The sequence below is a fragment of the Pleurodeles waltl genome, chromosome 9, assembly GCF_031143425.1.
Source record: "Pleurodeles waltl isolate 20211129_DDA chromosome 9, aPleWal1.hap1.20221129, whole genome shotgun sequence".
Taxonomy (NCBI): domain Eukaryota; kingdom Metazoa; phylum Chordata; class Amphibia; order Caudata; family Salamandridae; genus Pleurodeles; species Pleurodeles waltl.
Window position 1 is genome coordinate 310,078,279 of NC_090448.1, and position 12,429 is coordinate 310,090,707.

General features: G+C 41.6%; 1 protein-coding gene across 1 annotated transcript in view; it reads right to left on the reverse strand.

Annotated features, from left to right (window-relative positions):
* The window catches only part of RAD54L2 (RAD54 like 2), a 784,453-nt gene that overhangs the window by 576,744 nt on the left and 195,280 nt on the right, over positions 1–12,429 (reverse strand). Inside the window, exon 5 of the mRNA XM_069206800.1 lies at positions 593–739. Within this exon, the coding sequence (XP_069062901.1) occupies positions 593–739 (147 nt within the window). The remainder of the gene's footprint in view (positions 1–592; positions 740–12,429) is intronic.

Here is a 12,429-nt window from a genome sequence, read left to right on the forward strand (position 1 = left end):
TTTTTATCCCTGTGAAAAGGACACTTCACAAAAGACAGGGCATAAAAAGAAAGAAAATAATAGAAAGAAAAAAAAGCAAGAAATATTTGTTGTACTTGTGATATAGTCATTTATTCAGTGTTGCCGATAGAGTGCAGGTGATTATATTGCTACCAGTGGCATTCTCATTTCTTTCTAAAGGGATTCCTGGCTTTTTAGTCAGAAATGCATAAACCCAATGGGGGCAAACACCTAGATTGTGAAGAAAAAAATTAAACAGAAAAAATTAAGTGAATCAGTGCAACTGATGGGTAGAGAAGGTGCAACATCAGTTACCAAAATAGCACTATATCATCAATGATGCAAACAGATAAATATTCTTGTTCAGCCTCTCCAGCTCTTCTCTTATTAGGAGGGCACATATATTTGACAAACCAAAGGTATTACATAATATTTTATGAAAAAATGTTATGTTTGTTATTTCTACACTATGCTATATTTTAAAGACATTTAAAAAAAAACAATGACAAGAGTTAATTTCACTTTGGAGACAGGATAGGAAAGCCAAAGAGGACAAAGCACATTTGGTGCTTCCTAAAACAGAAACCCCTACCATCTTTAATGCCAAGCAGCTGTCTGCCAACGTCCTCGTCACTGCTGTCACTCCCGCTGCTGCTGCTGCTGTCTAGACAGATAACTTCCTGGTTTGGGATCAGTGGTGGCAAGTGGGAAGCCTCGCCTGGTCTCAGGACAATTTCCTCTGAAAATGGAAACAAAAGGCGAGCATTAAGAACCGACTGGGCACATAAGCAGGGAGTTATAGGGCTTGGATCTTCGAAAAGCATACTAATATCAAATGCACTTTGTTTGGCCCCCGTAAGAAGCCACAACAATATGGGGCCCCAATCTAATTTTTAGGTCTGAGGGTGCTCCTTGATCAGGCACTTATTACCCTGCTATCCCCATCTTGCGTGTTCTACATCGATCAAGATCATGACAGTTTTTCTTTACCAACGATGTTCTCCTGTTCATCCCCACTGGTGCACACGGCAAACTGTATTTCCTTGTAACAACAGTTTTGCAGGTAGAGATTATTCTAGAATAACATGTAATGTACAGCCACACATGCAGCAGTGAGGCTCAGGAAAGCATTTAGCGCACTTAAATACCTTTTGTTGGAGTTTGGAGGAGGAGAAGCAATTTGGCTCATTATGGCTCTAAAACAATGCCTGGCAACACATAGGCACTTTCAGAATCTATATGACAGCAGAGTCTACTTGAAGTAGAAGGTACTGATCAAATAAAATATGTGCTACCATTCGTATCTCACAAGGAGTCAGGAGGGAATTATGTGAATTCCCAATAGTTTCAAGCTCTAGAATAAACTAGAACTGGCAAGGCGAATATGTTTGGCTTATGAAATTGCCTTTTATGCAAATCATTGATAGGTTAAGGCACCCAAAAGTCATCATACATGCACTCTGAACCTCACCTTTGCACTCATGTATGCACTCATTCATCCTCTTGACTCATTCCTGCATTCACCCTCTAACACAATGTCCTGCCATTTGATTAATTTTGTTTGACCAATGACTTTGTGTTTCACCACTGCGCATATTAGTTGCTCACATTGTATGTTTTGTTCAGCCTAGCCGCCTATTGGCTTTGACATTGCATTAGCCATTACATTTTGTATTCTGCCTATTGGCTTTGACATGATGTATTCAGTTTAGCTGCCTATTGACTTTAACATGCTATTAGATATTCTGCCTATTGGCTTTGACATGATATTATATTTTGTATTCAGCTCAGCTGCCTATTGACTTTGACATGATATTATACATTGCATTTTGTATTCAGCTCAGCTGCCTATTGGCTTTGACATGACACTAGACATTGCATTTGATATCTAGGTTAGCTGCCTATTGCCTTTAACATGGAGTTAGACATTGCAGTTGAGAATCCAAGCTGTATTTTTCCAAGCTGTGTTTTTGCACAAGATGAACCAAGATGTTTTGTTCTCACAGTAGACTAGACCTGATAAGAGAGGGTACACTGGGTGTTTTTCTCTCCACTTGAGCTTGGGAAGAGGAGCAGTCTCGGAGATCTGGCCAGTCTCCAAAGGCTTGCGTAGTTTTCCCGAGTCTGAAAGGAGGGGGCACACCTTTGTAACGAATGTCACAGGCTGCAGAGATTGAGATTCGGATCTGCCTGACTTCGTGCTGGAGCTTGGCGCCAGTTGCCAGCATCCCGTGTGGATAGATAAATCTCTTTCTCGCAGCTGACAGGGAGTCATCAGCTTGCAGACCCTAGAAAGATGAAGCTGTAAATAGTTTCTCACATGGTGAAGTATTTGTTTTGCTTTGCATTCAATATCTTATAAATATAACCTGCTGTGTGCATTAACGTGTGCTTGAAATCTACTGATTCGTCATTCACGATATTGCGGCTAGAAAAGAATTAACAACAATAAAAGTCTTCTTTGAACTCAGAAGTGCATTCCTGGTATGTTATGTAAGTGCTAAAAACTAGATAAGAGCAGAAGCACTACACACAACCACAATAAAACACACACACTCAAAGTGCCACCCATAAACTGGTGCGAGGACAACGATCTACTTAAAATGGTCTGAAGTTGCCAAAAGCAAAAAGGATCATGGCATGGCTGCAATGTCTGCAACTCAAACATACATAAAAAGCTTTCAACGAAATAAACATACTTGTTTAATTATTATACCTCCAAACTGAAGGTTGCAGAGCTTGCCCCCATGAAGACAGTGCCAAGAGCAGCTGTCTGCATTTTTTAAGCATCATGAAACCCGTTGGTGTGACATTTGGGTGCTTCTTATTTCTAGCAGGACAGGAGGAGGCGTGCAGAGCAAGCAACAACAGGTGGGGGGACGGGGCGAACCAGACAAGCAACATCGCAGGTACTGGTGAGAGTGTAGAGCCAACACGAGTGCAGTTAGGAGGTAAGATACCTCTGAAAGCAGCCAGCACTGGACAAGAAAGCAGTATTTAGGCCATGCTGTAGTGTAGGGACAAACACGAAGAAAGAAGTGAATATGGCACTTGCTGTCCAAAGACAAGCAAAGAAACGAGACTGACGAAGTCAACCAATGACAAGCAATGGACGGGCTCTAAGTCCCACTGTAAGTAAACAAAATGTCCAGCATATTAGATGTCTCCCAGGCGACACCTAAATTATATAGGGCTGGGGGGGTACAGGGAGTGGAAAAGTGCCAAAGAGGTGAATGCGCCCACAAAACATTCATAAGGTCATAAAAACAACCGATAGTGCCCCAAAATATTTAGGGGCGCTAGGATGAAGTCAGAAAAGTGTTTAAAGAGGCGGGTAGAATACGTTGTGCATGACGGGAAACAGCCTTTACCATGCATGATCTTTACCTTGCAGATAATTTTTTTTTAGATTTTAGAGTTTAGAGTTTGGGAGTGGGTCGATTTAAAGGGAGATAAAGGTGACTTTAGGTGTCAGATCGGTAAAGAGGGGTAAGGGTAAATTTTGGATTTAAAAATGGGTCGAGGTAAAGGGAGGTAACAAAATGGTTTCTTACTGATAGGAGTAGTTTTGCAGTGTGAAATATTTTCTGGATTCATATGCTGTGCATTATTCCGCCACCCAGTGGCTGGGTCCGGAATTTCTTGGTTATAGTAGTCCTGTAATATACTCTTTTTTTTTTTTGGGCCGTCGGCGGTCCCCACCATTTGGTGCTTTTTTCATCCTCCTCTGATCTCAGATGCCCTACATAGAAATCTCACTCTCGGTCACCATCTTCAGGTTCTTTATTTTCTTTTTTCTATGAGACTCCTGTTAGTGTTCTGTATGAACGTCCCCTGTTTACTTGTGTTGACTTATTTACTGGGGAAGAAGGTGGGTCACCTGTGAACCCAGAAAATTCTCCAAACTGCAAAACTAGTCCTTCCGGTAAGTAACCATTTTGTTTCGTGGTGTGAGTCTTTCCTTGATTCATATGCTGTGCATTGATTTTGTAGAGTTTTTCTTCATTGTAGTGGTTGGGCTGAACATGGGATTGTTCTTGTAAACAGAAGTTTTTAGAGCTTTTTGTCCCAAATGTTTACTTGAGCATCAATACAATAGTGTCTTGTTACATATTTCAACTGCCTGTGTTCTCCATCTTTTGATGACACTCTTTGTAACTGGTTCTCCTGTATTGTTGTTTCCAAATGATCTGAAGAGTTGTTTTCCTTTCCTGATGGTCTTTGTTTTTCTTAATACATTATTGCTCTGCAGACATCCATAGTATATAAAGCTTTCTCTGCTTGAGTCTTTGGATTTTGTAAAAACATGGAATTTGAATTGTTTGATTTATGTGAAAATGTGATATGACCTTAGGAAGGAATTGTGGGTTAGTTCCCAAGACTACCCTATCTTTGTGCATTTGTATATAGACTCCTGTATGGGGAGGGCCTGTAATTCGCTTACTCTGCACATAGTGAAGCCATGGCTATTAAAATGCTGTGTTAGTGTGATAAACTTTAAAGTTGCTTTTTTAGATTAGTCTGGATGGTTCCTTCATTATCTGTTTGAAAAGCACATCGAGATTCCATGTAGATGTTGGTGCATTCGTAGGTGGTACTATTCTTTAAGCCCCTTCTAGAAAACCTTTACTTATTGGTGCAGTGAACACATTTCTTCATATGTAGACCCTTGTGCAAGCTGCTATTGCTGCCAGATGCACTTTTAGAGAAGCATAAGTTAAGCCATCATGTAACAGAAATGTTAAATATCTGATTACTGTAGTTTCTCCTGTCCTGTTTTGAGGGAGATTGTTTCTGTAGGACCAAAATGTGAATCTTTTCCATTTAGCAGTGTAGCATTTTCTAGTATTTGTTTTCCTTGCCTCTCTGAGGACTGCCATTGCTTTTATCTGGCAGTCCCAAATGACCAAATTCTATGTATTCAGGGGCCAGGCTGCTAGATGAAATGTGTCCCCTTTCCATGGAGAGCAGGTCCCTTAACAATGGCAGCCTTTCCATTTTTTGTGCAGTCCTAGATCTGAGCACCAAGGCCATCTTGCACAGGGTGGGGCAATGAGTATGAGCATCATTTGTGACCGTCTGCATTTTTTTTTTGTCATCGCTTTTGAGAGCAGTGGTACTAGGGGGATGGGGGTTAGAGGGATGGGGGATGGGGCATGGGGGGCGATGCGAGTGTAAGCTAATTTTCCTGACCAATTTGTCAACAATGCATTACCTATGGACCGAGGGTGTGGATGCGAAGAACTGGCATTTTGTGTGTTGCGAATAAGTCAACTTTTGGAGTTTTCCACTTTTGGAAAATTGCCTTTAATACTGTTTGTCACAGTTCACACATGTGCGATGGATACCTGTCTGCTCAGTTTGTCTGCTAACACATTGTTTACTCCTGGTAGATGTATCACCATTAGTGCTATCAGTCTTTGAATGGCCCAACTCCATATCTGCTGTGCCAACTTTGAAACGCCTTTGTTCCCCCTTGTTTGAGGTAACACGTTGTTGTATTTTCTATTTGTATTGATTTGTTCCCCAGTTGCTGTTGAAAGGCTTTTGAGTATAGGAACAGTTTTTTTGTTTTTTAAACTCCAGCAGGTTTATATGTTGGACTGATTCTTGAGGATTCCATATTCCTCTGACACCGAGTTTCCCCATGTGGGCTCCCCATTTGATATGTGAGGTGTTTGTGCTATAGTCACTGTTGGAGCTGTATTCATAACACATTTTCCTGCTGTTACATCTGTTTTGTTCAAGCAAGTCATTTCCTCTTGTGTTTTTAGTGTGAAAGCCACTAGATCCTCCCAGTTCCCTGTCACGTGTGACCATCGCCTCTGTCGCCGTCTGAACTGCAGGGCTCCCATTAAGTTTACTGTATCATTACCTTTCTTCAGCTTTCGCAGAGTATTGTCCACTTACCTGCCACAAAGGTGTTCTCCGTTAAATGGGGTGCTGATGATATTGGCTTTAACTTCATTCCTGAGCCAGGTATCCCTTCTTAGGGTTCTCCCTGCCATCATTTGTCTGCTCCCCTGGTCTGCGGCATCTAGTGCAGATTTTAAACAGGTGTTGGTAATATTCTTCCCTTCCTCTGTGAAGGATGCCACTCTCTTCATATATTGCTCTGGTAGGTAGAACTACCGTCTCTTCCTAGTTTTCATAGGCATATCTATTGAGCAAGGAAGGCATTAAGAATTTGTGATGCTCCACTGGGTCGCTGCTCCCCTTTCAAACATTCTCCCCACCATATCCGGCCTCTTGCTCTCATCTGTAGGTGGTGCAGAGGTAGTTGGCACGTTTGCCCTTTTCCTGGCAGTGGCTGCAATGATGGAATCTGTTGACACATTACCTCTGATGTATGCAGGGTCCTTTAAGGAGTGGTTACACCACTCTTCGGCCCTGGGCGTCACAGACCTACACGTTGCAGGTTCCTTGGGGGCGCCTCTCTCCTGGCCAGGATGCTCAGGAGCATGGGCAAATAAGGACTCTTACTCTGTGAGGGTTGCACTGTGTACAGTAAAACAAAAACAAAAAAAACATATCTGAGGCTTCTCCTCCTCGAACTGGACCCCATAACTGTCCGCAGCCCTTTTTATTAGTAGGTTGTACATGGTGAAATCCTCCAGGGAACTTTATGTTGCGGTCCTGCCATAGTATGTAAAGTCCTTTTTTCTGAAGGAACATGGCCGTTTCGGCCTCGAGATGCCTTTTTTCAGCTCGATCATGCATTCTTCGGCGTTGAGTGTTGGGCATTGATTTCTTTTTCAACATCATGTCCTCGGGTATCGGTGTTTTCGTTGCCCCTCTCATATTTTTTTTCAACTTTAGTAGTCCTTTAACGCTGATGTCTTTTCTGCAGCACGCCTTCCTGCAGTGTCCTTGGTGTAAGACCATAGGGGCTCCTTCAACGTTCCCTTTGGTCGGCAAGAGCTTGGGCGCCAAGACTACTACTACTAATTTTGTTTCTCCCTTACTCTGATGATTGCCCTTCTGGCCAAAATTGTGGAGACGCCAGGCAGAAGTGAAAAGGTGTGTTCTTCATATCGCTCAGTGCTTGTGCATTCTCCGGTCTTCCTTCGACAGGTACTCTCAAACTCCCCTTACGTCTCAGCGGGAAGAAAAACCTGAACCACAAATCAAGACTTTTGATTGCTGTATCGTTGGTTTCTCTCCGGAACATCGAAATTGCTTTCAACAAACCTTCAGTATATCTGTCTTTTTTCCACGACTGGAAAGACTTTAGCGATGCTTCCAGACCCTAGTGCGGGGAAAAAGAATCTGAAGATGGCAACCCTGCCTGGAGGGTTCCATGGAGGGGCATCGGATATCAGGAGAAGCAGGGCTAAGCACCAAATGGTTAGAAAAGTCAATACCCCCCAAAAAAGGAAAGAGAAAGCGGACCAATTTACAGGAGGGGAATTCCAAACCCAACCACTAGATGGCAGAATAACGCACAGCATATGAATCCAGAAAGGATTCACACCGCAAAACTACTGTGCTGAGTGTTCTTAAAAGACACTAACTCATATCAGTCATGCTGGAACAGCCTCTGTTGTAAAGTGGAAAAATAATTCTACAAGTAAAGGACACTGCAATTTACTCTCCACGCTACACTTTATTTATTTATGTTTATAAGCTTGATGGCCGCTTTTCAGCGACAGAAGGTCCACTGCTACTTGGACAATTGTATCAAGTGAGGAAGAAGAGATCTGCCTAATCATGACATTCAGCTTCCTACACAGTATAAGGGCCTGAGTCAGCTACCAAACTTACTCTTTGGTACTATTCACAATGCTTATGTTTAATGGGGGAAGTCTGGGGACTGCACTCATAGAAAGACTACCCGTCTCTAAAGAATGCACAAAACTGAACCCAGATAGTGGAACACTTCTGTCCAGCGAGACAATGACAGTGGTGGTTTTAGAGATCTTTGCAAATACAAGCCTCTTGTGTTGGGGTGGTAACGTATGCAGGGGTCTATGTACGATGGGGTCTGACTTTCTAATGACCGACACTTTATACTAACTGGGCAGTCTGCTGAACTGCTGTTTACTACAACGCATTCTGTATAAAAGGATGTTGGAACAGTTCATCAAACAACTCATATGATCAACTCATTAATGCATTGATCTTTTGCAAATGTATTTCTAGAGTAGTGGCAGTAGTGATTGACACAAGAGGTCCTCCCTTTTGGTTCATATAATTTGAGTGGTCCATCCTCTTGTGTCATAAGGACCTATCCCGTCCAGTTGCAGCAGGTTTTCTTACTGAACTATACAGCAGCAATTACAAAATTGGCTTTTCTTCTGTCTAGGTCTGACCAGATCTAAAAGAAAGCAAAAATGCAAATCCCATAAAGGAACATTGTAAGTATGTGCTTTCCGCACAGCACAGTGTTGTATGTAAACAATTCATCAGGATGAAATGGTTTAGCATGATCTGGGGACTGAATGGTGGTATCTAGCCAACTCTTAGCATCACTGTCCATATCTACTAATGCATCCTTTGCCTCCAGAGATTCCTCAGAATACGGCTATCAACATCATTGTCCTCATGGGTTGCTGATCCAAACTCCGAAATAAGGAAATATTCCAGGGTTTCCTAGAACCATCACTTATCTTCCCTTGCTTTCTTCTTCCTTCTCTGAGAGGACGTAGGATTCCACAGCTTCCCCCACACCTATGGCTTACTTTTCTTTTTACTTCTAAAAACTGGCCATCTTTTTCAAATCAGAAAGTTTAAGTATTCTTTTTCGTCGTCTACTAATTTCAACAGGGTTTATGTAGACTACATCTATTGTTTTTTTTCTTTTCACCATCGATCATCTGATTTAAAAGTTCAGGCATTTTTTTGTTCAGATACAATTGTGGGGTTTAACTCAGCGTAGCAAAGACCCTTTCAAGTCTTTTGAGGTTGAAACTTCTTTATGCTGTTTCCATGTCAAACTTTTCACACCTGAGGTTCATGTTCAAGGCACTAAGGGCGTTGGTGCCAAAAGCGCTGTCAGTCCCAAAGCCACCAAGGCTCATATGGGGGGTCCACAATTTCAGTTTCAAATGTATGTTTTGAGCCAAATAATTATTGCTGTTCTGCTTCCAAGTGTCTTCTGACATCACTTAACAGGTATCCTCAACAGAGTGCTCACTGAGGAGCACTGTCAGTGGACATGATCTCTATGCCACTGTGTGATGAGGCTTCAATGTTCCTATTAGGTTTCTGTTGTGCTTGCCTTTCCATGGATACTGCCACCTACACCATTTGCAAAACATTAATGGAATATTTACATAGCAGAAAGCAATAAAAAAATCTAAGAGAATAGTCAATACATCTGACAAACATTCTCAAACATTAACCCTGCTACCATCAAAGTGTTGACTACGAAATCCTATTTTGAAATTTCACTGGGTGATTTAAATGTTGTAGATATAGTTGGCAAGGACTGTTGATCAATGATCCAAACATCTTTGATTCAGGAAGCCTTAACCCCAATAAATGAGTTCAGTTTTCTACTTTGAACTTGTACATGGAGCCGAACTAGACAGCGGAAAAAGAAATAAGAAAATCACACTCACTTCGTGGACTCTGTGGAATTATAGTCAATGTCATCAGAAACCGAGATCCCACTTTAAAGCCAATGACCATATGCCCATAAAAAACATTTAGCCAAGTAGGCTTTCTGGACTGAAAACACTCGAAAAAAGGCTTAATGCACAACATGTGAACTGAGAATAGTTTCATGCTGGAAACAGTCTCAGATGAAACCATATGAACACCTTGGGGACCCTTGTTTTGGGTGTGTATCTGTGAGAGAGGGAGATCAAGATTAAAGAAGTGCACGCAAAGGGACAATTAAAGTATTGGATAAGACTAAGAGAACCTACGGAACAACAGAGGTGAACAACAGATGTTGCTGGCACAATCCACTGAACAATCCTCTATGATCTTGTGCTTTCATGGGACAATAGCACTTGTTCATGTTACTCAGACAGCAAATCAATAAACATGATACTTAAAAAGAGAGGGGGGCATTGTCTACAAAACAGAGTCTTGCAAAAAAAATGACTATCATGCTTTGCCACAAAAGCACGCTACGTGCCAAACTGGAAAACAAGACTATTCAAAACAACAGCTAAATCCATCAGATGCTTTCTAATCAGGTTCTTGGAAACAGTAAACCTTACATCTGAGAACTAGGATAACCTACCCAAGCACATGGTCGCCAGAAAAAAAAAAAAGACAACAAAGCTGTCACTAAAAAGTATATCTTACAAACTTAGAGAAATAACCAAAAGATAATAGGTTAAGCACTAGTGAAACACAAGAAGATAATGTTACTTACTCTAACCGTGGTTTTAAGTAGAATTTAGGGCCACACAGCACTAGCACCAGTGATAGTCAATGGTCATGTAGATTGGAACCTAGGCGCAACATGAGGCAGACCGCGTTGGAGTGCAGGTCAGATACATCAACCAGGTTTGTAATGGTCAAAGATTTTACCTTCCGAATGAGTTCTTTTAGGTCCAATCCACCACAGAAGTACACTTCTACAGCTCTCCCATCCCACAAACCGATTACAGTGGAGGCGCTTACAGACTCCCAGGATATCAGGCAGAAGCCAAGCGCATGGTCCAGTCCAGGTTCAGTTGCCACTAGCCATCTAAGGAAAGGCCTCTTGCAGCTCAGTCGCCCCTACAGCCACATAGGTCAGCCAACTGACCCTTGAAGTCCACTTCTTTACCCTTTTACAAAAGAGAAGGCCTACTACCTTCTTAGATCGCAGACAGCAGGTCCAGTCCTCTTCTACTGTTCTGGGAGGGGAGGGGAAGAGAAGAGGGGGGTTAATGAAAGAAAATTCTTGCTTCTTCTAATCTTCCAAGTTTGAAGATCTTCCGGATGATCCCAGACCCAACAGTGGAAAAAAACAAACAAAAAAAAAAAGACACTAAAGACGGCGACCTAAAATGAGGCTTCCGGCGAGGCTGTATGATGTCACAGGATGAGGTAACAAGCACCAAATGGTGAAGGCCGTCGACGTACAACAACATAAACAAAACAAAACAAAAAAAGAAAAGAAAGAGTACTATATGTAAGAAATTCTGGACCCAACCACTGGATGGTGGAATAATGCACAGCATGAGTATCCCCAAAAAATTCACGTTGCAAAACCTCAGTCCTGAAAAATATCTTGAAAAATGTTATCCCTTAGCAACCACTCATGATTTTCTAAGTAATATCTGCTTAGCAGATCCGTTTGGAAATTTTGGAGACCTGATCGATATACTGCCTAAGTGGACAACAGTCTTGCAAGAAGCCAATGGCAGATCTGGTCCCACCATGTTTGTATAAATCATACATTGTGGACATATTGACTGTTTGAATCAACAATTTGTCTGTGGATATGGAAAGTTGAAAAGCTTTCAAAGCTGAATAAACAGCTCTAAATTCATCCACGTTTATATGAAAGTTGCAGCTTCTCCAACCTCTATCCTTGTATAAGTCTTGCAACTGGCCTACCACGCCTGTCAGGGATTCATCCGTCACTATTGTGGAAGGAGGCCCTTTTAACAGATTATTTTTCTGAGACCACCACGCAAGTGATTCTTCAGTTTGAACGGTGAGGCAGCTTGTCTTCCCAGCTGTCACTGTGTTGGTTCCACTGATCTTCCTTGCAAAGTTGAAGAGGTTTCATATAAATGCATTTAGAACTAGAAAAACGGAAGATGCCACTGCATGGAATAAACTTCTCACCTTAGGAGACAAAGTGAGAATACGTTCATGGCATTTCTTCATAATGAAAGACACTTCTCTTTTTGTGCTAAACGCTGGTTCTAAGTAGTGGAGAATTTCAACTGGTGTTGAACCTATGCATTCTTAATCTAGAAAATAACCTCCAAAATTGAAAGTAAAGGGTAAGGCTGTACAGCATGATTTTTTATGGACTACTCTTTTCAGCTAGATGTTGCAATATGGGTCTTTTAAAATAATTATGTCCGAGATGGAAAACAATTCAGTAAGTTCTACCTGCAGATTCTTTTTTGTTGTGGCGCGGGCATAAAGGTTTTTCTTTTTAAAATGTAGCTAAACTATATTTTTATATATATATATATATATATATATATAGGGAAAATGTCACTTACCCAGTGTACATCTGTTCGTGGCATGAGACGCTGCAGATTCACATGCTGTGCATTATCCTGCCATCTCGTGTTGGGCTCGGAGTGTTACAAGTTGTTTTTCTTTGAAGAAGTCTTTTCGAGTCACGAGACAGAGGGACTCCTCTCCTTTCGGCTCCATTGCGCATTGGCGTAGACTCCATCATAGATAGTTTTTCCCGCAGAGGGTGAGGTAGGAGTTGTGTATATAGTAAAGGTGCCCATGCAATGGAGTAAGTATGTATGTACATAATGTGTCTAAAAGTGATATATATTTACAAATTTA